We start from the raw sequence: 21375 nt of genomic DNA on the forward strand, positions 1-21375 counted from the left end.
GAACACCACCCAGCAGGGTGGCTCCAGGTGGAGAGAGACAGGAAGCTAGAAACAGTGTCAGGTTCCAGGCTGGGTCAGGGCAGGCAGCAAGTAGCAGTGTCTAAGTACAGGCTGGGTCAGGGCAGGCGGCAGTCAGCAGTGTCTGGGTCCAGGCTGGGTCAGGGCACAGTAAGCAGGGCAAGGCAGGTCAGAAGGCCCGTAGGCCACACACACACACACAGAAGGCCCATAGGCCACACACAGTAAGCAGGGCAAGGCAGATCAGAAGGCCCGTAGGCCACACACACACACACAGAAGGCCCGTAGGCCACACACCGTAGGCAGGGCAAGGCAGAGAAGGCCCGTAGGCCACACACACACACACAGAAGGCCCGTAGGCCACACACCGTAAGCAAGGCAAGGCAGAGAAGGCCCGTAGGCCACACACACACAGAAGGCCCGTAGGCCACACACCGTAAGCAGGGCAAGGCAGAGAAGGCCCGTAGGCCACACACACACAGAAGGCCCGTAGGCCACACACCGTAAGCAGGGCAAGGCAGAGAAGGCCCGTAGGCCACACACACACACACCGAAGGCCCGTAGGCCACACACCGTAAGCAAGGCAAGGCAGAGAAGGCCCGTAGGCCACACACACACACAGAAGGCCCGTAGGCCACACACCGTAAGCAGGGCAAGGCAGAGAAGGCCCGTAGGCCACACACACACACCGAAGGCCCGTAGGCCACACACCGTAAGCAAGGCAAGGCAGAGAAGGCCCGTAGGCCACACACACACAGAAGGCCCGTAGGCCACACACCGTAAGCAGGGCAAGGCAGAAGGCCCGTAGGCCACACAAGGCAAGGCAAGACAAGGCAAGGAATAAGGCCCGAAGGCCGCGCAAGGCAAGGCAAGGAATAAGGCCCGAAGGCCGCGCAAGGCAAGGCAAGGAATAAGGCCCGAAGGCCGCACAAGGCAAGGCAAGGCAAGGAATAAGGCCCGAAGGCCGCGCAAGGCAAGGCAAGGTCCAGGGACCAAACGCACAGCAAGCAAGGAAGGAAGGCTAGAGCAGGGAGCCCAGGCGAGCTCGATGCCGAAGCCCTGAGGGAACTGTCAGGCAGGGTTATAAGGGACAGCCCAGAACATAGAGAGGAGAAGGGAGATGGACTGGGCCTGTCAGGAGATCCAGCTCTAGAGGGACCCCTGGTGGTGAGGCGGTTGCACAGCAGCCATAGCCGTAACACCTACTATATATAACCTTTCTTCCTGGTCATTCCTATCTGTGGTCAGGTGCATAAATGTTCTTTCATATGGTATTGCTGTAATGATCAGCAGTCCATGGAGTACTTCCTTGGACAGCCGCTCGTCACCTCCATGGCAAGGCCACTTACCACTGCCTCAAAAGGAAATGAAGATGCCACCTGCGACCACTGTCCCAGGGTGTTCCATTGCTCCTTGATACATCTGGACAGTGACTCCCTGCGTAGTGCGTTGCCTTAAGTATACCTGTGCATCCTTCTTCTGTATTTAAAGGGACCGCAGTGGGAAATCTCCTGCGGACTCTGCAGATGAAGTCTGCTGCTGAGATCTATAAAAGGCCTCCCCTGACATGGCTCCAGTGCCTCGACAACAGGTCTCTCTATGGTTTCAAAGTGTGAGTTGCTTCAATGTCGTCATTTCTAGTTCCTGTCTTCATCTTCAATTCCAGTGGTCCTTGTCCTAGTCTTCAGTTTTGTGGCTCCTGTCCTCATTCATCAGTTCCTGTGGTTAGTTTCAGTTCTTCATCTCCTCATCTACCCATCTGTCTTGCTCCTTGCCTTCCTGCCCTACCTATCTGTCCCACCTTACCTTTCAAACGGATAACTGGTTCTGACTATTGCCTGCTTTTTAGACCTTCCTGAACACTACATGCAACTTACCTTTGCCTGCTTCTCAGACTTTCCTGAATGCCTCCTGCCACTGACCACTGCCTGTTTCTCGGACCTCCCTATCATCACAAGAGGCCCCCACCTAAGACTTGCTGGCCCCAGCACCCAAAGGCTCAACCCAAGGGGAACATGAACTGGTAAAGGCAAAGCTCCAGTTGGGCCTCTGCCTCATCCGACTCCACCCACTGATGGTGGGGACCTGCAGAGCTCCTCCCTGCAGGTTGTGCCAACTCTAGCTCGGTCCAAGTGTCCACGTCTCCAACAATAGCTTTTATGTACTCAGTTATTTGCTAGGCTAAGGTATACTCTGAATGCTTTACTATTACATTGCTGATTTCATTACCTATAATTTTTGTGCAAGTGTTTGTTGTGATTTATATTACTGCTAGTCCTTGCGAAGGAATAAAGCGCATATTTCTCTCACTGTTTGTGCCTTTTGTCCTCTGGGCAAACGTCCCACCCGATGGCCACTCTACAAGCACTAAGGATTCAGTTGTAAAATTGATCACTTAAATAATTGCTGTAGACCTTACCACATCCTGTTTCATCTGCATTATCATCACAGTCATCATCTCCATCACAAATCCAACTCTGATGAATACAACGGCCACTTGGGCAAGTGAAAAAATTTCCTTTGCAGGTTGGGTAGCCTGGAACAGAGAAATAATAGAAAACATAACTTGGGTTTATAAAAATAAGACCATTTTAGATCCTTTTCTTAAAAAATATCAGAATCTTAGTAGATAGCATTTCTATTTTCACAAATGCCTATTCTGTGATAGTGAATGAACATTCAGTTTAGACTCAGTGCAAGTTGCATTTACAATAATAAGAGACTGCAGAACAAGTTCTATGTATAGACTGGAGAAAAAAATTCCATCCTAGGATATAGTTCTGCTCCTGAATTTTTTTTCTGGACTATCTAATATAAAATAAGCACACTTGATTGGATTTTATAATCAACTTCAGAGACTGAAATCAGATTTAACAAATCCAGAATGGACTATAGAAGTAACTAATAGAGGAATTGGAGGGTACAAGAAAGCAATATCTGATTGCTATAGTATTCTGACCCTAAAAGTTCAGTTCAAGTTCTGAATCTCATGGTAGGACCAAGTAGAAACTTTCTGTGACCTTCCCAGTTTTCTTGGGGTCCATATTCAGCCGCTAAGTAGCTTGCTAGCTAGCCAGATAAACTTATTTTATTTATTTTTATTTATTTTATTTATTTTTAATTTTTATATACCGAAGTTCTTGTAGGGACTACAAATCACTCCGGTTTACATACAACGAAGAACTGCTCAACAAAGAGCGGAGCTTTACATGGAACCGTATAACATATGGAACAGTATAACTGCTTGACAATTTAACATATTGTGAAATTTATTTGTGAAATTTATAAATTTATAAAAATTTATAAATTTATTTGTGAAATTTATAAATCGCTTTCCAGATCTTACAATAAAATCTTCCAAAGCGATGTACAACAGAATTTACAAAAGCACCAAATCAAACAATAAAATACCAATGCAAAACTGACTTATCCAGCTAACTAGTGCTATATATTCAGCAGCGCAACCGCACCACTAAGTATTCCCAGATATCCTAAAGTTAGCCGGATAAGTTTATTTGGCTAACTTCAGGACAGGTATATGGGCCCACCACAGTTAGCCAGATAACTTAGGGGGTTATTTTCCAACTCGCGTTTTTGCAAATTGTGTTTTGGGCATTTTTAGGATGGGGAGGAGGATTGGGGGACGGGCCTGGGAGAGAAGAGGAGAGAGAGAGAGACTGTATAGAGTCAGTCTGAAACGTAGCTTGATGTTAGCCAGGAAGACAGTCCATCAGTCTAGGTTGAAAGAACATTGTACAAATCTCATCTTTGTGTGTTTCCTCATTCCGAAGGACATCAAATCTTCACAAGAGTGTACTCTTTTGTTCATACATCTCACTCTGCATTTCAAAGTGGCCCCTAACTCCTACACAACTACCTAAACCTCACCTCGAGTTACTAGGTGGGCCTCCTATACTAGCATAAATAGTTATCTACTACAAGGACCATATAGATAGGTGTGTGCTCGTTCGCTTGCTCTCTCTCTCACTCCTATGTGAAGTACTAAGATAGCACACATTGTGATAAATAGGTTGTTACCATAAAACATGCCCCTAGCCCTTAGCCAGCTAACTTTAAATATCTTCCCTGGAATGCTTTGGAACACCCCTGACTTAATCCAACCAAATTCTAACTGAATAAATATTATCTGGCTAGAAATTAGACAGATAAGTGGCCAAATTTTCTTTTAGCTGGATAACGTTTTAGTTATCTGGCTAAATGCATTTGAATATAGACCTCCTTGTTTTAGTCACATGCTTTTTGAAGTGAATAAAAATAAAAGCGGAATTCAAACATTTGCTGCACCTGTAATTACTAAGCAAGCACATTTTTTAGCTATTAACTATATTGCCACTGTTTCATAGTATTACCAGCTTTCCCAGACTTTTTAAACTTTACTTTTTTTTTTTTTTTTTTTTTTTTTTTACTAGTTTTTGAACTACAGCTTGAAAACCAAATGGTGAGTCACAGCACTTCAACCAAAACATGAGATTTCAACAAGTCCAAACCAACTCTCACCTCACCTCCCTACCCTTACTCCACTGTGACAGAAAGCAGTCTCAATCCTTCTTGTGAAATACCCATCTTCTCTGTACGCCACTCCTCCAGCAAACAATTCGCTAGGGCTGGTAAAGCGGGATTGTCCATTTTACTACCAGATTTCTTCTCCTTACTAAAATTAACTTATACTGTTAAATAAGAATCAATAGGGTCTGTGGGCACCCAATGATGGAAGTAAACCTAAATTATTAATATGTGAATCCTCAGCAATCCAGACACTAATTATCTATCTAATCTGTTCTGCAATAATCTGCTAGAAATCTCATTTATTTGAAATTTCTTATATTTCGCTTATAATAGATTCGCTATTTTATTTGAATTACAATGCAACATATGCACATTTAAACACTCAGATATAACAAAGCAGATTATGGACTAGGGGCCATAATCTGCAAGATTGTCTGGTCTCCCCACAGCCTACAACTGACTTTTCCCTAACAACAAGAGGACAATTTGCATGTAATCATTGCTCAGTCTGTGTTAATTTTCATGCAATTGAGACTTTTAACCAGAATTAACTTCTGTTGAGCTCAGGGCCACTTTGACTGTGAAACATTTCAAGTCATATATGCTATTATTTGCCCATGTGAAAAACTGTACTTTGGCCAAACTAAGTTAGCCATTTGTACTCGTATAATTCAACTCAAGAGTTAAAGTCGGACTCAGAAAATTGAAGCACCCATTGTTAAACACTGGATTGATCAAGCTCATGTACTTAATCAACTTAAGTTTTTTGTTATTTAAAACTGAAGTGTCCTAGAGGAGGCAACATTTTGGAACAGCTTCAATTTACGAATAGAAATACATCTTATCTATGGCACACAATATATCCTGACGGACTTAAATACAAGATAGAGTAGGATGCCTTTATTTAAAAACATAAGAACATAAGGACCTTGCAAAAGATTGGGCATCCAAATGGCAGATGAAATTTAATGTGGACAAGTGCAAGGTGTTGCATATAGGGAAAAATAACCCTTGCTATAGTTACACGATGTTAGGTTCCATATTAGGAGCTACCACCCAGGAAAAAGATCTATTCGTAACATTGAAGCTGTACCAAAATGTTGCCTCCTCTAGGACACTTCAATTTTAAATAACAAAAAACTTAAGTTGATTAAGTACATGAGCTTGATCAATCCAGTGTTTAACTAGGTGATTTGGCGTTTTTGTTACTTTTATAAAGCAGATAAAGCAAAATTGCTTACCTTGTAATAGGTGTTATCCCAGAACAGCAGGATGTAGTCCTCATATATGGGTGACGTTACTGACGGAGCCCTATCACGGAAAGCGTTCTGTCAAAGTTTCTAGAAACTTTTGACTGGCATACTAAGCCCACTGAGCATGCCCGGCATGCCGTGATCCCTCGAGCCACAGGGGTCTCCCTTCAATCTCATGTGTAGCAATAAGCATTAGCAAAAATAAAATAATAAAATGTTTCGGACCAAACTCCACGGGGTGGCGGGTGGGTTTCATGAGGACTACATCCTGCTGTCCTGGATAACACCTATTACAAGGTAAGCAATTTTGATTTATCCCAGGACAAGCAGGATGCTAGTCCTCACATATGGGTGATTAGCAAGCTATAGGTTGAATCATTTTGTAGTGGACCAACAGGGAAGTATTGTTGGAAAAATTGAGGCAGCCTGAAATCACAGCAGGTTGGATGTAGAAGGAGTTGGGATTATACTGGAAACAAGTTCTTTAAAACAGATTGGCCGTAGGCTGAATCTTGTCATCCTTCTTTGTCCAAACAGTAATGAGCAGCAAAGGTGTGAAGAGAACTCCATGTTGCAGCTTTACATATGTCAGCTATTGGCACTGAACGATAGTGTGCTACTGAGGTTGACATTGCTCTTACTGAATGCGCCTTTACTCGCCCTTGGAGAGGAAGGCCTGCTTTTTCATAGCAGAACTCTATACAATCTGCTAGCCAGTTGGAGAGAGTTTGTTTGCCCACTGCTTTACCTGGTTTGTTTGGATCAAAAGAAAAAAAGAGTTGAGTGGATTTCCTATGGACTGCAGTGCGGTCTAAGTAATATGCAAGTGCACGTTTACAGTCCAAGGTGTGCAAAGCCCTCTCACCTTGGTGAGAGTGAGGCCTTGGGAAGAACATGGGCAAAACTATGGACTGATTCAAATGGAATTCCGTAACTACCTTGGGAAGGAATTTTGGATGTGAACGGAGTACCACTCGGTCATGCAGGAATTTTGTTTAGGGTCAGTATGTGACAAGTGCTTGTAACTCACTAACCCTTCTAGCAGATGTAATGGCTATTAAGAAGATAGTCTTCCATGTGAGAAATTTAACATTGCAGGAATTCATGGGTTCAAAAGGAGAACACATGAGTCTTGTTAATACCACATTAAGGTCCCATTCTGTGACTGGTGGCCATATTGGGGGTTTTAGGTGAAGCAAACCTCTCATAAATCTACTGACAAGGGGTTGCACAGATTCTGGTGCATCTCCTATTGTATGATGGTAAGCTGAGATTGCACTTAAGTGTACTCTTACTGACGAGGTCTGGAGACCAGAGTCTGAAAGGTGCCATAGATAGTCTAATAAAGAGGTTGTGGGGCAGGAAAACGGATCTATACCTTTTTGTGTGCACCATATGGTAAATCTTTTCCACTTCAAAATATAGTTTTTTCGTGTGGAAGGCTTACGGGAAGCTATAAGCACTTGAGAGACATTAGTTGAAAGATTAAGTGGTTGTAAGATTAAGCTTTCAACATCCAGGCTGTCAGAGATAGGGATTGAAGGTTGGGATGGTGCAACCTGCCCTGATCCTGCCAGGCGATGTGGTCTCAGCAGTTAGTGTTACTGGGTTTGAAAAAGGTTTGGATAAGCAATAGTAGCTTGTGATCTCTCTAATGTTTGGGTACTTGCCGGGTACATGTGACTTGGATTGGCCACTGTTGGAAACAGGATACTGGGCTTGATGGACCCTTGGTCTGAATCAGTATGGCATTTCTTATGTTCTTATGAGAGAGGGATGTATTCCCAGGCGAATTGGTTCTGTGATCGAGAGGTCGAGAAGTATGGGAAACCACATTTGTTGAGGCCAATACAGGGCTATGAGTATCATTGACCCCTTGTCCTGTTGTAGCTTCACTAGAGTTTTGGTTATTAGCGGTATCGGGGGATACATGTATAGAAGACCTGAGTTCCAAGGGCGAGCAAAGACATCCTTGGCTGACTGGTGTTTCTGTTTGTGCAGAGAGCAGAATTTATCCACTTTGTGATTCAGCTCGGATGCAAAGAGATCTATTGTTGGTTGACCCCCAACGTTGAAATAACTTGGTCACTACTAATGGATCAAGACACCATTTGTGAAGTTGGAACTGGCGACTGAGGTGATCTGCAACTACGTTGTGAATGCCAGCCAGATAAGTGGCCTGGAGAAATATGGAGTGTGTCAGGGCCAAGTCCCAAATCTGTGTGGCTTCTTGACAAAGGAGATACGAGCCCGTACCTCCTTGTTTGTTCAAGTACCACATGGCAAATGTATTGTCTGTTTGCACAAGTACAGATTTGTGTGAAAGGCAGTCCTTAAACTCATGCAGAGCATAACGTATAGCTTGAAGTTCCAGGAAATTGATTTGAAATGTTGATTCGAGTGTCGTCCAAGTACCTTGGGTTTGGAGATTGTCTATGTGAGCTCCCCAACTTAAGGTGGATGCATCTGTAAGTTAAAGTTATCTGTGGAATTGGTTGTTGAAAGGGTAGGCCCTTGCGCATGTTGTCCTTGTTTACTCACCATAGGAGAGATGAACGTAGCTGGTGGGTTATTTGAACTGGAGATGACAGTGGTTGGATGGCTTGTATCCACTGTGATCTTAATGTCCATTGGGTTATTCTCATGGCTAATCTGGCCATAGGAGTGACATGAACTGTGGAGGCCATGTGGCCTAGCAGAATTAGAAACTGTGGCCTGTTTCTGCAAATGTAGCGAGTTTGCCAATGAGGAAATTGTTTCCACCCGGGCCTCAGGTAGGAAGGCTCTTGATAGTATGGTGTTTAATTCTGCTCTGATGAATTGCACTAGATGAGTCGGGATGAGGTGGGATTTTTGGTAATTGATGAGAAAACCCATCGAGTGGAGCAAATTGATTGTGAGTCTGAGAGAGGCAAGAGCTCCTTGTTGAGACTGACTTCTGATGAGCCAGTCGTCCAGATAGGGAAAAACGTGCACACTTTCCTTGTGTAACTGTGCTGCTACTACTGCTAGGCATTTCGTGAAAACTCTGGGTGCTGAGGCAAATCTGAATGGTAGAACCCGATATTGGAAATGCTGATGACCCACCAGGAAACGCAGGAACTTGTGATGAGGAGGGAATATTGGAATGTGAGCATCTTGTAGATCCAGAGAACAGAGCCAGTCTCCTGTTTGAAGAAGGGGAAGCATATTGCCTAAGGAGACCATTCTGAATTTCTCTTTCCGTAGAAATTTGTTGAGATTTCGAAGGTCTAGTATGGGGCATAGGCCTCCTGTTTTCTTTGGAATGAGGAAATAACGGGAGTATAATCCTCTGCCCTGCTGAGGCTGGGGAACTGGTTCCAAGGCCCTAGCTCTCAGAAGGGTGGATAATTCTGCTTGCAGAAGAGTGATATGATCTTTGTTTATCCAAAGAAACTTTGGTGGAGAGTCTTTTGGAATTGATAGGAAACTGAGTTGGTAACCCCGTGATATAATGGAGAGTACCCAATGATCTGTTGTTATCCTTGACCAATGGTTGTAATAGGAGACTCAAACTCCTACTGGTATGGTTGGGTTGGGGTTGTTGAGTTGGCTGCTGTTCTCTGGCTTTGTCTCAAAAACCTGCAGCTGGGCCTGTTTGCGGTGGCAGTTGAGGCCTAGCGGTTCTAGGTTGTCTGGGCTGGGATCTTTGTTGTGGTCAGGAAGATCTGCCCTGAGGTGCTGGTGGATAGTACCTCCATGGCCTGTAGTACAGTTTCCTTGTATCTTTTCATGGCTGACGGTGTGACACTGTGGAACAGTCTTGTGGGACAGCAGATAATTGACGCAGAGTCTCTGTATGTTCTTTAAGTTGGGCTACTGCGTCCTGAACTTTTGATCCAAAAAGGTTGTCGCCGACACAAGGTAAATCTACCAACTTGTCTTGGACCTCAAGCCTAAGGTCGAAGGCGTTAAGCCAGGCCCAACGGCGGACACTGATCCCAGTAGCTGCCACTCTTGAGGAAGTTTCGAAATTGTCGTATGCAGCACGAACCTCATGTTTTCCTGCTTCTCATCCTTTATGGATAATTGCATTAGCTGAGTCCTGATACTGCTGAGGCAGGGATTCAGCGAGTTGTTGTAAGACGCTATCCTAGAATTAAGCATTGATCCTTGGAAGACTTTCCTTCCTAGAGTGTCTAAGAATCTGTGTTCTTTCCCTGGCGGAGTAGATGAATGAGGTCGTACTCTTTTAGATTTTTTCTGAGCCGATTCGACCACTACTGATTGGTGTGGTAGTTGTGCCCTTTGATAGCCAGGGATGTGCTGTATTAGATATGTGGTGTCCATCCTTCTATTTACTGTTGGAACTGAACATGGATGTTCCCACAATCTATGTTGTAGCTCTACCAGGACCTCATGAATAGGGATAGCTAGGACTTCCTTAGGGGGGATCTACGAATTAAAGAACCTCTAAGGTTTGCTGTCTCGTATCCTCTTCAGACACTTTCGGATAATAGAAAGACTAGGGGGCACTCCATGAAGTTAGCATGTGGCACATTTAAAACTAATTGGAGAAAGTTCTTTTTCACTCAACGCACAATTAAACTCTGAAATTTGTTGCCAGAAGATGTGGTTAGTGCAGTTAGTATAGCTGTGGTTCAGAGAAAAGTATCTTCAAAGGATACTAATGATTCATTAGAATTAGGGCATCCCGACAGTGAGGTTTCAAAAATAAGAAAAGTAGTCCAAGTGCCTGTAACTAAAAACTCACCTGAGCTAAAACATTCTAACTTATCCCTATCAATTAAAAAGCAGAATGAAAATACAAACAAAAAACAAACTTTGAAATGTTTGTATGCTAATGCCAGAAGTCTAAGAAGTAAGATGGGAGAATTAGAATGTATAGCAGTGAATGATGACATGGACTTAATTGGCATCTCAGAGACATGGTGGAAAGAGGATAAACCAATGGGACAGTGCTATACCAGGGTACAAATTATATCACAATGACAGAGAGGAGCACCCGGGAGGAGGTGTGGCGCTTTATGTCCGGGATGGCATAGAGACCAACAGGATAAACATCCTGCATGAGACTAAATACAAAACTGAATCTTTATGGGCAGAAATCCCTTGTGTGTCTGGGAAGACTATAGTGATAGGAGTATACTACCGTCTACCTGGTCAAGATGGTGAGACGGACAGTGAAATGCTAAGAGAAATTAGGGAATCTAACCAAATTGGTAGTGCAGTAATAATGGGAGACTTCAATTACCAAAAGTACATGCCAGAGCAAACTGCACTTTGAAGCAATATCATATAGTTCAAGAAGTGCAGATGAATTGTCAATCCTGACAGAGGACTCAAAGTAGGTTTCAAAGGTGAAATGAGTTTTTTAATAATTAATTGTCAGGATTGACAATTGTCAGGATTGACAATTCATCTGCACTTCTTGTACTATGTGATAAGACTTCAATTACCCCAATATTGACTGGGTAAATGTATCATCGGGACACGCTAGAGAGATAACGTTCCTGGATGGAATAAATGATAGCTTTATGGAGCAATTGGTTCAGGAACAGACGAGAGAGGGAGCAATTTTAGATCTAATTCTCAGTGGAGCACAGGACTTGGTGAGAGAGGTAACGGTGGTGGGGCCACTTGGCAATAGTGATCATAATATGATCAAATTTGATTTAATGACTGGAAGAGGAACAGTGTGCAAATCCACAGCTCTCGTGCTAAACTTTCAAAAGGGAAACTTTGATAAAATGAGAAAAATAATTAGAAAAAAACTGAAAGAAGCAGCTACAACAGTAAAAAATGTCCAAGAAGTGTGGTCATTGTTAAAAAATACCATTTTAGAAGCACAGTCCAGATGTATTCCACACATTAAGAAAGGTGGAAAGAAGGCAAAACGATTACCAGCATGGTTAAAAGGGGAGGTGAGAGAAGCTATTATAGCCAAAAGATCTTCATTCAAAAATTGGAAGAAGGATCCAACAGAAGAAAATAGGATAAAGCATAAACATTGGCAAGTTAAATGTAAGACATTGATAAGACAGGCTAAGAGAGAATTTGAAAAGAAGTTGGCCGTAGAGGCAAAAACTCACAGTAAAAACTTTTTAAAATATATCCAAAGCAGAAAGCCTGTGAGGGAGTCAGTTGGACCGTTAGATGATCGGGGGGTTAAAGGGGCACTTAGAGAAGATAAGGTCATCACGAAAAGATTAAATGATTTCTTTGCTTCAGTGTTTACTGAAGAGGATGTTGGGGAGGTACCCGTAACGGAGAAGGTTTTCATGGGTAATGATTCAGATGGACTGAATCAAATCACGGTGAACCTAGAAGATGTGATAGACCTGATTGATAAACTGAAGAGTACTAAATCACCTGGACCGGATGGTATACACCCCAGAGTTCTGAAGGAACTAAAAAATGAAGTTTCAGACCTATTAGTAAAAATTTGTAACCTATCATTAAAATCATCCATTGTACCTGAAGACTGGAGGATAGCTAATGTAACCCCAATATTTAAAAAGGGCTCCAGGGGCGATCTGGCAAACTACAGACCAGTTAGCCTGACTTCAGTGCCAGGAAAAATAGTGGAAAGTGTTCTAAACATCAAAATCACAGAACATATAGAAAGACATGGTTTAATGGAACAAAGTCAGCATGGCTTTACCCAAGGCAAGTCTTGCCTCACAAATCTGCTTCACTTTTTTGAAGGAGTTAATAAACATGTGGATAAAGGTGAACCGGTAGATGTAGTATAGTTGGATTTTCAGATGGCGTTTGACAAAGTTCCTCATGAGAGGCTTCTAAGAAAAGTAAAAAGTCATGGGATAGGTGGGGATGTCCTTTCGTGGATTACAAACTGGCTAAAAGACAGGAAACAGAGAGTAGGCTTAAATGGACAATTTTCTCAGTGGAAGGGAGTGGGCAGTGGAGTGCCTCAGGGATCTGTATTGGGACACTTACTTTTCAATATATTTATAAATAATCTAGAAAGAAACACGAGGAGTGAGATAATCAAATTTGCAGATGACACAAAATTTTTCAGAGTAGTTAAATCACAAGCAGATTGTGATAAATTGCAGGAAGACCTTGTGAGACTGGAAAATTGGGCATCCAAATGGCAAATGAAATTTAATGTGGATAAGTGCAATGTAATGCATATACGGTAGGGAAAAATAACCCATGCTATAATAACACAATGTTGGGTTCCATATTAGGTGCTACAACCCAAGAAAGAGATCTAGGCATCATAGTGGATAACACATTGAAATCGTCGGTTCAGTATGCTGCGGCAGTCAAAAAAGCAAACAGAATGTTGGGAATTATTAGAAAGGGAATGGTGAATAAAACGGAAAATATCATAATGCCTCTGTATCGCTCCATGGTGAGACCGCACCTTGAATACTGTGTACAATTATGGTCGCCGCATTCAATAAAGATATAATTGCGATGGAGAAGGTACAGAGAAGGGCTACCAAAATGATAAGGGGAATGGAATAGCTCCCCTATGAGGAAAGACTAAAGAGGTTAGGACTTTTCAGCTTGGAGAAGAGACGGCTGAGAGGGGATATGATAGAGATGTTTAAAATCATGAGAGGTCTAGAACGGGTAGATGTGATCGGTTATTTACTCTTTCGGATAATAGAAAGACTAGGGGGCACTCCATGAAGTTAGCATGGGGCACATTTAAAACTAATTGGAGAAAGTTCTTTTTTACTCAACGCACAATTAAACTCTGGAATTTGTTGCCAGAGGATGTGGTTAGTGCAGTTAGTATATCTGTGTTTAAAAAAGGATTGGATAAGTTCTTGGAGGAAAAGTCCATTACCTGCTATTAAGTTCACTTAGAGAATAGCCACTGCCATTAGCAATGGTAACATGGAATAGAATTAGGGGTAGATTTTATAATTTTGTGCGAGCGCGTACTTTTGTTCGTGCACCAGGCGCGAACAAGAGTACGCGGGATTTCAATAGATATGCGCGTAGCCGCGTGTATCCATTAAAATCCAGGATCGGCGCGCGCAAGGCTGCCGATTTTGGGCAGCCTGCGTGCGCCGAGCCGCGCAGCCTGCCTCTGTTCCCTCCCCTCACCTTCCCCCTACCTAACCCACCCCCCCGGACCTATCTAAACCCCCCTACCTTTATCGCTGGATTTACGCCTGCCGGAGGCAAATGTAAATCTGCGCGCGCCAGCGGGCTGCTGGCGCACCATCACCCGACCCGGGGGCTGTTCCGGAGGGCGCGGCCACGCCCCCGGGCCGAAACCATGCCCGCGGCGCCGCCCCCAAAACGTCGCATCACCCCCGCCATGACCGCCACGCCTCTCCATGCAAGCCCCGGGACTTACATGCGTCCCGGGGCTTGCGCGCGCTGCCAAGCCTATGCAAAATAGGCTCGGCGTGCGCGGGGGGGGTTTGGGGTAGGTTTTCGGGGGGTACGCACGTATTCCTTTGAAAATCTACCCCTTAGTTTTTGGGTACTTGCCAGGTTCTTATGGCCTGGATTGGCCACTGTTGGAAACAGGATGCTGGGCTTGATGGACCCTTGGTCTGACCCAGTATGGCATGTTCTTGTGTTTTTATGATCTTACTAATTTAAAAGGAATAGTATCTGCCATGTCTTTTATAAAAATGGTGAAAGATAAGTCCTCTGGAGGTGACTTCTTTCTTCCTTCAGGCGGAGATGGTTCAGACATAAAACTTTCTGACGAGGAATCAGCGTTTCTATCCTCCCAGGAGTCATATGGTGTATGCTTGGAAGGAGAAGTAGGAGAAGGCCTCGGTGGCATCGATGGTATAATTGGTCTGGACAGTCCTGAAAGTCCTGGTTGATGTTTGGACAGTGGGGACGTACCAGAAGTATCGCCCATACCTGCTGGTTTAGTAGGAACAGGTTGTAATGGTATAGCACCGATGAGGGCATCAAGTTTTGCCATTAGTGGTTGTAAAAATGATATATCTGGTTGTATTGGAGTCCATGGTAGCAGTACAGACACCGGCATCGGGGACGGCATCGGGAATGGTGATGGTCTTGGTGATGGAATCAGCATCACTGCTGGTCCCGGCATCGGTGAGGGCACCGGCATCGACAATGGTGTCTGCTTCGGTGAGGGCACCGGCATCGGAGGAGTCATTGGTGTCGATGGATGTAAGTCCCGAAGTACTTCTCGCACTGCCTGGCGGATGAATCCACTCAGTTCCTCCGCTATAGCTGGTGTAGTCAGAGCAGCTATAGATGGTGGCAGTGAAGGCGTCATCGGCTCTACCACAGGGCCCTGTGCTGGTTCGATGCCCAGCACCTCTAGAGGTGGGGATCGCTTTGGGGTAGCAGGCATCAGTAACTCTTGTGGACGAGGTCTTTTGGCTATTGGTTGTTCCGGTGATAACAGGACCTCCGGAATCGAAGTGTGCCGATGCTTTAAACGATGTTCGGTGGCTTTTTCAAGCCCGGACGTTGATTTTGTCAATGCCGCAGACTGGTGACAACCAGTCTCCAGAGTCCTCCACTCGACACTTTCGGATAACTAAACGTTTTGACGCTCCGGCCGGAGACAAATGAGTCAACTTCAACGTGGAAGGCATTAACTGGATGTGGAAAAGATGTTCCAATTTTCCTGTCGTGCCTTTCTTCCTTTGGCGGTCATTTCTGCACATTTTGGACATGAAAAAACGTCATGGGATTGCCCTAAACATAAGACACACTCAAGGTGTGGATCAGTAATCAACATAGTTTGATTAGAGTTAGGGCATTTTTTAAAATCCCGTGGCCATAATAACCAGAACAGCCGTCGATGGCTTTCTGACCAAAAAATTTTTAAACTCGAATCCAGTCGGAAGAAAGAATTTAACTCACCGGCCGGTGATCAAAGAGAGACCCCGATGTGGGGAATGAGAAATGAGGGATTTTAATTTGTTTTATACACAAGATTGTGTGAAGAAGTTCACACAAGGCTCCTTCTCCATGATGCTAACTGCAGCGCAGAAAAACGAAGACTGAAGGGAGACCCCTGTGGCTCGAGGGATCATGGCATGCTGGGCATGCTCAGTGGGCTTAGTATGCCAGTCAAAAGTTTCTAGAAACTTTTACAGAAAGTTTTCCGTGATAGGGCTCGGTCAGTGACGTCACCATATGTGAGGACTAGCATCCTGCTTGTCCTGGGATAAATACGGGTTTGATCCTATCCATGGGATTACACACACTGGTAATTGTATCCAGGCTCATCACTGGTTCATTTGAAATTTCTCTTTTTGACTGTGTCCAGTACGCAGCAGTTTTTCATTCAGGCATGTTCTTAAGTTAAGCACTCTTAGCGTAGTGCGTGCCTCTTAGTCATCCCTGTGTTGAAGATATTGGCTTACATGAAGACACAGGTAAGCATGCTTGGTTTTGTTTGTGGGTTTGTGAAACAGGTAATTCTTGTGGGCTTTAGGGTTTAGTAGTTTAGATGCCATTTCCTGCTGTTTTCTTTAATCTTAACTTTCTATTTTTTTACCACATTCAGAACCTGCAGAAGCAGTTAGGGCTGTGGCAGGAAGATGACATACTGAACTGCAGTTTTACTGAGGCAGCACTGCAGCACTATATGACTGAAATCTAAGTATTACGGTACACAGGTATATTTAGAGACTGCGATAATCTTCAAATGTTCTTCTCTTTTCTCGATTTTCAATTTTTTTCACTTTTTATCTTGATTTTCTTATAGTGTTTTCAGCTCTCTCTAGAGCGGCAGCAACTGACTCCAGGAATCTCCTTATCGGGACTGGACCTGCATTATAGTAACATTTTTTGAGTGAACAAGTGGTCTCTCCGGAGGGGGGGGGGGGAATTACCCATAGAGGGTTTAGTATTAGTACATTATCGGTTTAATTTTGGGGTAATCTGTTGTTATGTTATATGATTGTATGAACAGCGTTACCTTTGTTTTGTAGCATATGAGTTTTTTCCTATTGGTCTGTGACTCATACACACATTGAACGGGGATAGTGTTACACCATAAGATGCCTCCAGCCATTTAACTATTTATCTCTGGTAGGGTATCTAAGAAAATTTGAATTAATTTCTAGTATTAGCTTTTTGAAAACACAAAGTTTGTTAAAATGTTTTCAGGGCTCATTTGGTTTTTACTTGCAGTTGACCAGCTTTGTGAAACTGACAGAAATCAGATCATGCATCGGTATGCACCAATCATGGATATTTTATTTCCTGTTTGAGCACAGATTCTTTCTGACCTGTCGAAACACTCATGTAAGCCTTTTTTCATGTATGGTCCTTTTTCAGCACCTGTTGTTCATTCAAGTTTGAGTACTTTCCCTTTTGAAGCCTTATGGGAGATAACGCTCTTCATTTTTCTTTTGTTATCTTTCTCTTAATAGCATCGGTGTTCTCTTTATTATTTGAGTGGTTCCTCCCTGAGGAAGCCATCATTGGCGAAACAAGGGACTTGGCAGAGAAATTCGTATCGGTCCTAAGAGATACAGTGCACCATTTTCTATCAAGGATGGGCATTTAACCTCATTCCCAAGAGATATAACACACTATGTCACAAATACCAATCATTTAGGGGTAGATTTTATAAATTTCCGCGCACGCGTACTTTTGTTCGTGCACCAGGCGCGAACAAAAGTACGCTGGATTTTATAAGATGCGCGCGTAGCCGCGCATATCTTATAAAATCTGGGGTCGGCGCGCGCAAGGGGGTGCACATTTGTGCAACCTGCGCGCGTGGAGCCCGGCACGCGCTGCCTGTTCCCTCCGAGGCCGCTCCGAAATCAGAGCGGCGTCGGAGGGAACTTTCTTTCCACCCCCCCCCCCCCCCGCACCTTCCCCTACCTAACCCACCCCCCGGCCCTATCTAAACCCCCCCCTACCTTTGCTGGCAGATTTACGCCTGCTGAAAGCAGGCGTAAATCTGTGCGCGCTAGTGGCCTGCTGGCGCGCCATCACCCGACCCGGGGGCTGGTCCGGAGGCCTCGACCACGCCCCGGTCCCTCCCCGAACCGCCCCTGACACGCCCCTTTTACGAAGCCCCGGCGGCCTAAGCAAAATAGGCGCACAAGTGCCCTGCGCGCGTAAATCCGGCCGGATTTACGCGCACAGGGCTTTTAAAATCCGGCCCTTATTGAATAAACATTTGATTTAAGACTTGGGATCTTAACACAGGGTAACTCAGATTTAAGGACTGAAACTAGTCAGAATACATATTATTGCCTTTCTGCATTTTATGTTTAAGTAACGTGTACTCTCTGTATAAATAACATATTTATTGGATTACTGAATACTCTTGTTTAGAGAAAATTACATATATGTTAACTTTGTGAAGTTTATTTCAGTACGCATGTGGAAAATGTATGTATGTGCATTCATATTGTCTAAATAGTACTATTACAATGTTAAATTGTGTGATTGTGTAAATGGTATTATGTTTGTTGAATGTATGGTTGTTATATCTGTATTGATATTCATGCATAGTGGTTGTAATGGAAAAGTGTTCATTTATTTTAGGTTTATGTGCTAATAAAGGAAGTACATATTTTAATGGAAATTTATCATTAGCGCTTGAGTTCTTTTCTCATCTTGTACGGGATCCCATTTTTTACCATCAGTAGTTGAGCACTTTAAACATTATTATTTTCCTAAATCTTCTGGTTTATATATATGTTTGTTTGTTTTTGTATTTTTATCTGCTTGATTGCTTTTTCAATGCAAGTTGTTGCTTGTATGAATTTTGGAAATTATAAATAGATAAAAAAAAAACTAATCTTTAATCCTTGAGGATGAAAAAAAGATATTCACCAATGTACCCCTAACGCAACATAATTCACCTCTAATGGGGAAGATGGCTTTAAATGTAATTGCAGTAAGATATGATCTATATTAAATTTTCTATTGTTGTTCGCATATATTGACTCGGAACACCTCTGGATACCCTTTAAGATCCTACCCCAGTCTTCCTCCATGGGCTGTACAGCTAATCCCCTATCCCGTTTATCAAACAACCTGGAACAAGGTACTTCTCTATCAATCCATTCTATATATCTGATTCACCATACCTCAGAATTTAAAAATAATAAACTTTCAAAGCTGTTAAGGGCTGTAGCAACTGCAGGTGAACCTCTCATATGAGAGAGACAGAAAAAGGTGAACAGAAAGTCCCTAAATTTACCTGGAACTGAGATTAAGTGGAAAAAACTGTAAATAGTTGACTGAATGAGGAACAGCATGTACTTCAGCTCATCTTTTCAGTCAGCTCATGCCAAAACAAGAGTGGCCAGAGAGACACGATTCACACTCCCCTTTTTTTTTTTTTTTTTTTTTTTTTACAAAGTTCCTCCAAAGCAAGTTAGTGACACCCAATTCATAAATTGCTCTATCAAGCCTATCACTGCACCAGGAGGGAAACAATTATCAGTTTTCAATATCCCTCTCTCCAACTATCCAATGCTGCCATTCTACAGACACTGTGCCAAAAAGTTAAAAGTGGAAGCAAGCTAATATGAATGAAAGTTAGGCAAGCTTATATCATCCCGTTAACCCACCTGCTGCTGCACCTTCAAGCTGACTCTTGCTCTTTTAGATTAAAAAAAAGTGCAGATGCTTACCTGTAACAGGTGTTCTCCTAGGACAGCAGGATATTAGTCCTCACAGATGCGTGACATCATCAGATGGAGCCTGGCATGGAAAACCTTTGTCAAAATTTCTAGAAGCTTTTTGATTGGCACACTGAGCATGCCCAGCATGCTACCATCCGCGCGTCCACGCAAGGACCCCTTTCAGTCTCGTAGCATAGAAAAATATGAGCAAAAAAATAAAATAACAAAAACAAAGGAGAAACCAACTCCGCAGGGTGGCAGTCGAGTTTTCTGAGGATTAATATCCTGCTGACCTAGGAGAACACCTGTTACAGCTAAGCAGCTGTGCTTTCTCCTAGGACAAGCAGGATGGTAGTCCTCACAGATGGGTGACTACCAAGCTCCAGTCTGTTCCCGGTAATAACTAAGACCAACAGGTACTGAACAAGGTGCCAACGGGCACAATAACAACTTTGGTACTGATGGACGGTAGGGAAACAGCTTGTTTTCAAGTTCCAGGAGGCTTTTGGTAGGAAGAGCTCAGTTTAGATCTGGAAGAGATTGCGCAGGACAGATTGGCCAAAGCTACTGTCTTGTTGACCATCCTTGTCCAAGTAGTAATGGGCAGCGAATGTATGCAGGGAGCTCCACATTGCAGCCCTGCAGATTTCGGCGACGGGGACCGCCCGTAAGTGGGCCACCAACGCCGCCATAGCCTTCACAGAGTGAGCCTTAACTCGGCCATCTAGATGAAGACTGGATCGTGCATAGCAGAAAGAGATACAGTCTGCTAGCCAGTTGGATAAGGTCTGTTTGCCCACTGCAGCCCCCATCCTGTTCTTGTCAAAAGATATGAACAGCTGGGTGGACTGCCTATGGCATGATGAGCGTTCTAAATAGAAGGCCAGAGCTCTTTTGCAATCCAACATAAGTAGAGCCCATTCCCCTTGGTGGGAATGGGGCCTTGGAAAAAAGGTGGGCAGCACAATGGACTGATTGATGTGAAAATCAGTCACAACTTTCGGCATTTTGCTCCGTATCTTGGGTAGGAATGCTTGTAGGGTGAGCCGAACTGCTCTTGTCTCGAGTCGATTGATAAACCAGGAGCTCTCCGTCGGTGACCAGAGACCTTGAGCGGATTTGTCTGCACACACCGCTCCCCAACCGGACAGGCTGGTATCGGTGGAGATTATCAGCCAATTCGGAGGATCCAAATCCACACCCCGTTCCAGATTGTACTGTTCCGACACCGGACTCCATCGAGACAAAAGTGCACATTGTAAAGGTTTAAGTGAGCGAACGGCCATGGGACCAGGTCCAGAGTGGAAGCCATGGAACCCAGGACCTGCAGATGATGCCAGACTGTGGGACTCTTCCTCTGAAGAAGAGATTGGATCTGACCTTGTAAATTTGTCACTCGGTCCGCAGCCAGAAAAACTTTGCCACGCAAGGTATCGAACAGTGCTCCCAAATAAATCAGTTCTTGGGTGGGTTCCAAGTGACTCTTTTGCACTGACTAAAAACTAACTAAGACTGCAAGAGTGCATCTCTACCACCTGCTGGAGTCAGAGAAATACTGAGGGATGGCGGTTGGCACTCTTCTATATATGGCAGTGCCCAAAGTTCTTTGCTTTCTGACTCCACCTGCTGTTAGGGATACACAACCCACTTCTCTGGACTCATCTGGGTTTGTTCAGGGACTTTCTGTTTAGCCTCAGAAAGAAAATCTAACCCCAGTACTAATTTGGGAGGTCCCTGACATAAATTAGGACCTGCCCTTGATGCCGACATTCCCAGCAGAATCAATCAAGATGGCCGTCGCATCAGAGTCAGTCGTTAGTTCGTCTGCTGCTAATGGCTCTCCAGTGGCTGAGGCTGCTCTTGAAAGAAGCTTTTGCTTACCTAAAGCCTCTACAGAAGGTATTTTTTTTTAGCAGTAAACAGTAGCCTTAACTAGGGATGTGAATCGTGTGATCAATCGTCTTAACGATCGATTTTGGCTGGGGGGGAGGGATATCTGATCGTCATGG

At 43.9% G+C, this 21375-nt stretch overlaps 1 protein-coding gene across 3 annotated transcripts in view; it reads right to left on the reverse strand.

Annotated features, from left to right (window-relative positions):
- LRP2 (LDL receptor related protein 2) overlaps positions 1-21375 on the reverse strand; it is a 769913-nt gene that overhangs the window by 616024 nt on the left and 132514 nt on the right. For all 3 annotated transcript variants that reach the window (XR_003857363.1, XM_029605680.1, XM_029605679.1), the window contains exon 7: positions 2438-2554. Coding sequence is in view for 2 of the 3 variants with exons in the window: in XM_029605680.1 (XP_029461540.1) it covers positions 2438-2554 (117 nt within the window). In the remaining variant the exon portion in view is untranslated. The remainder of the gene's footprint in view (positions 1-2437; positions 2555-21375) is intronic.

This window comes from Rhinatrema bivittatum, chromosome 6, assembly GCF_901001135.1.
Source record: "Rhinatrema bivittatum chromosome 6, aRhiBiv1.1, whole genome shotgun sequence".
Taxonomy (NCBI): domain Eukaryota; kingdom Metazoa; phylum Chordata; class Amphibia; order Gymnophiona; family Rhinatrematidae; genus Rhinatrema; species Rhinatrema bivittatum.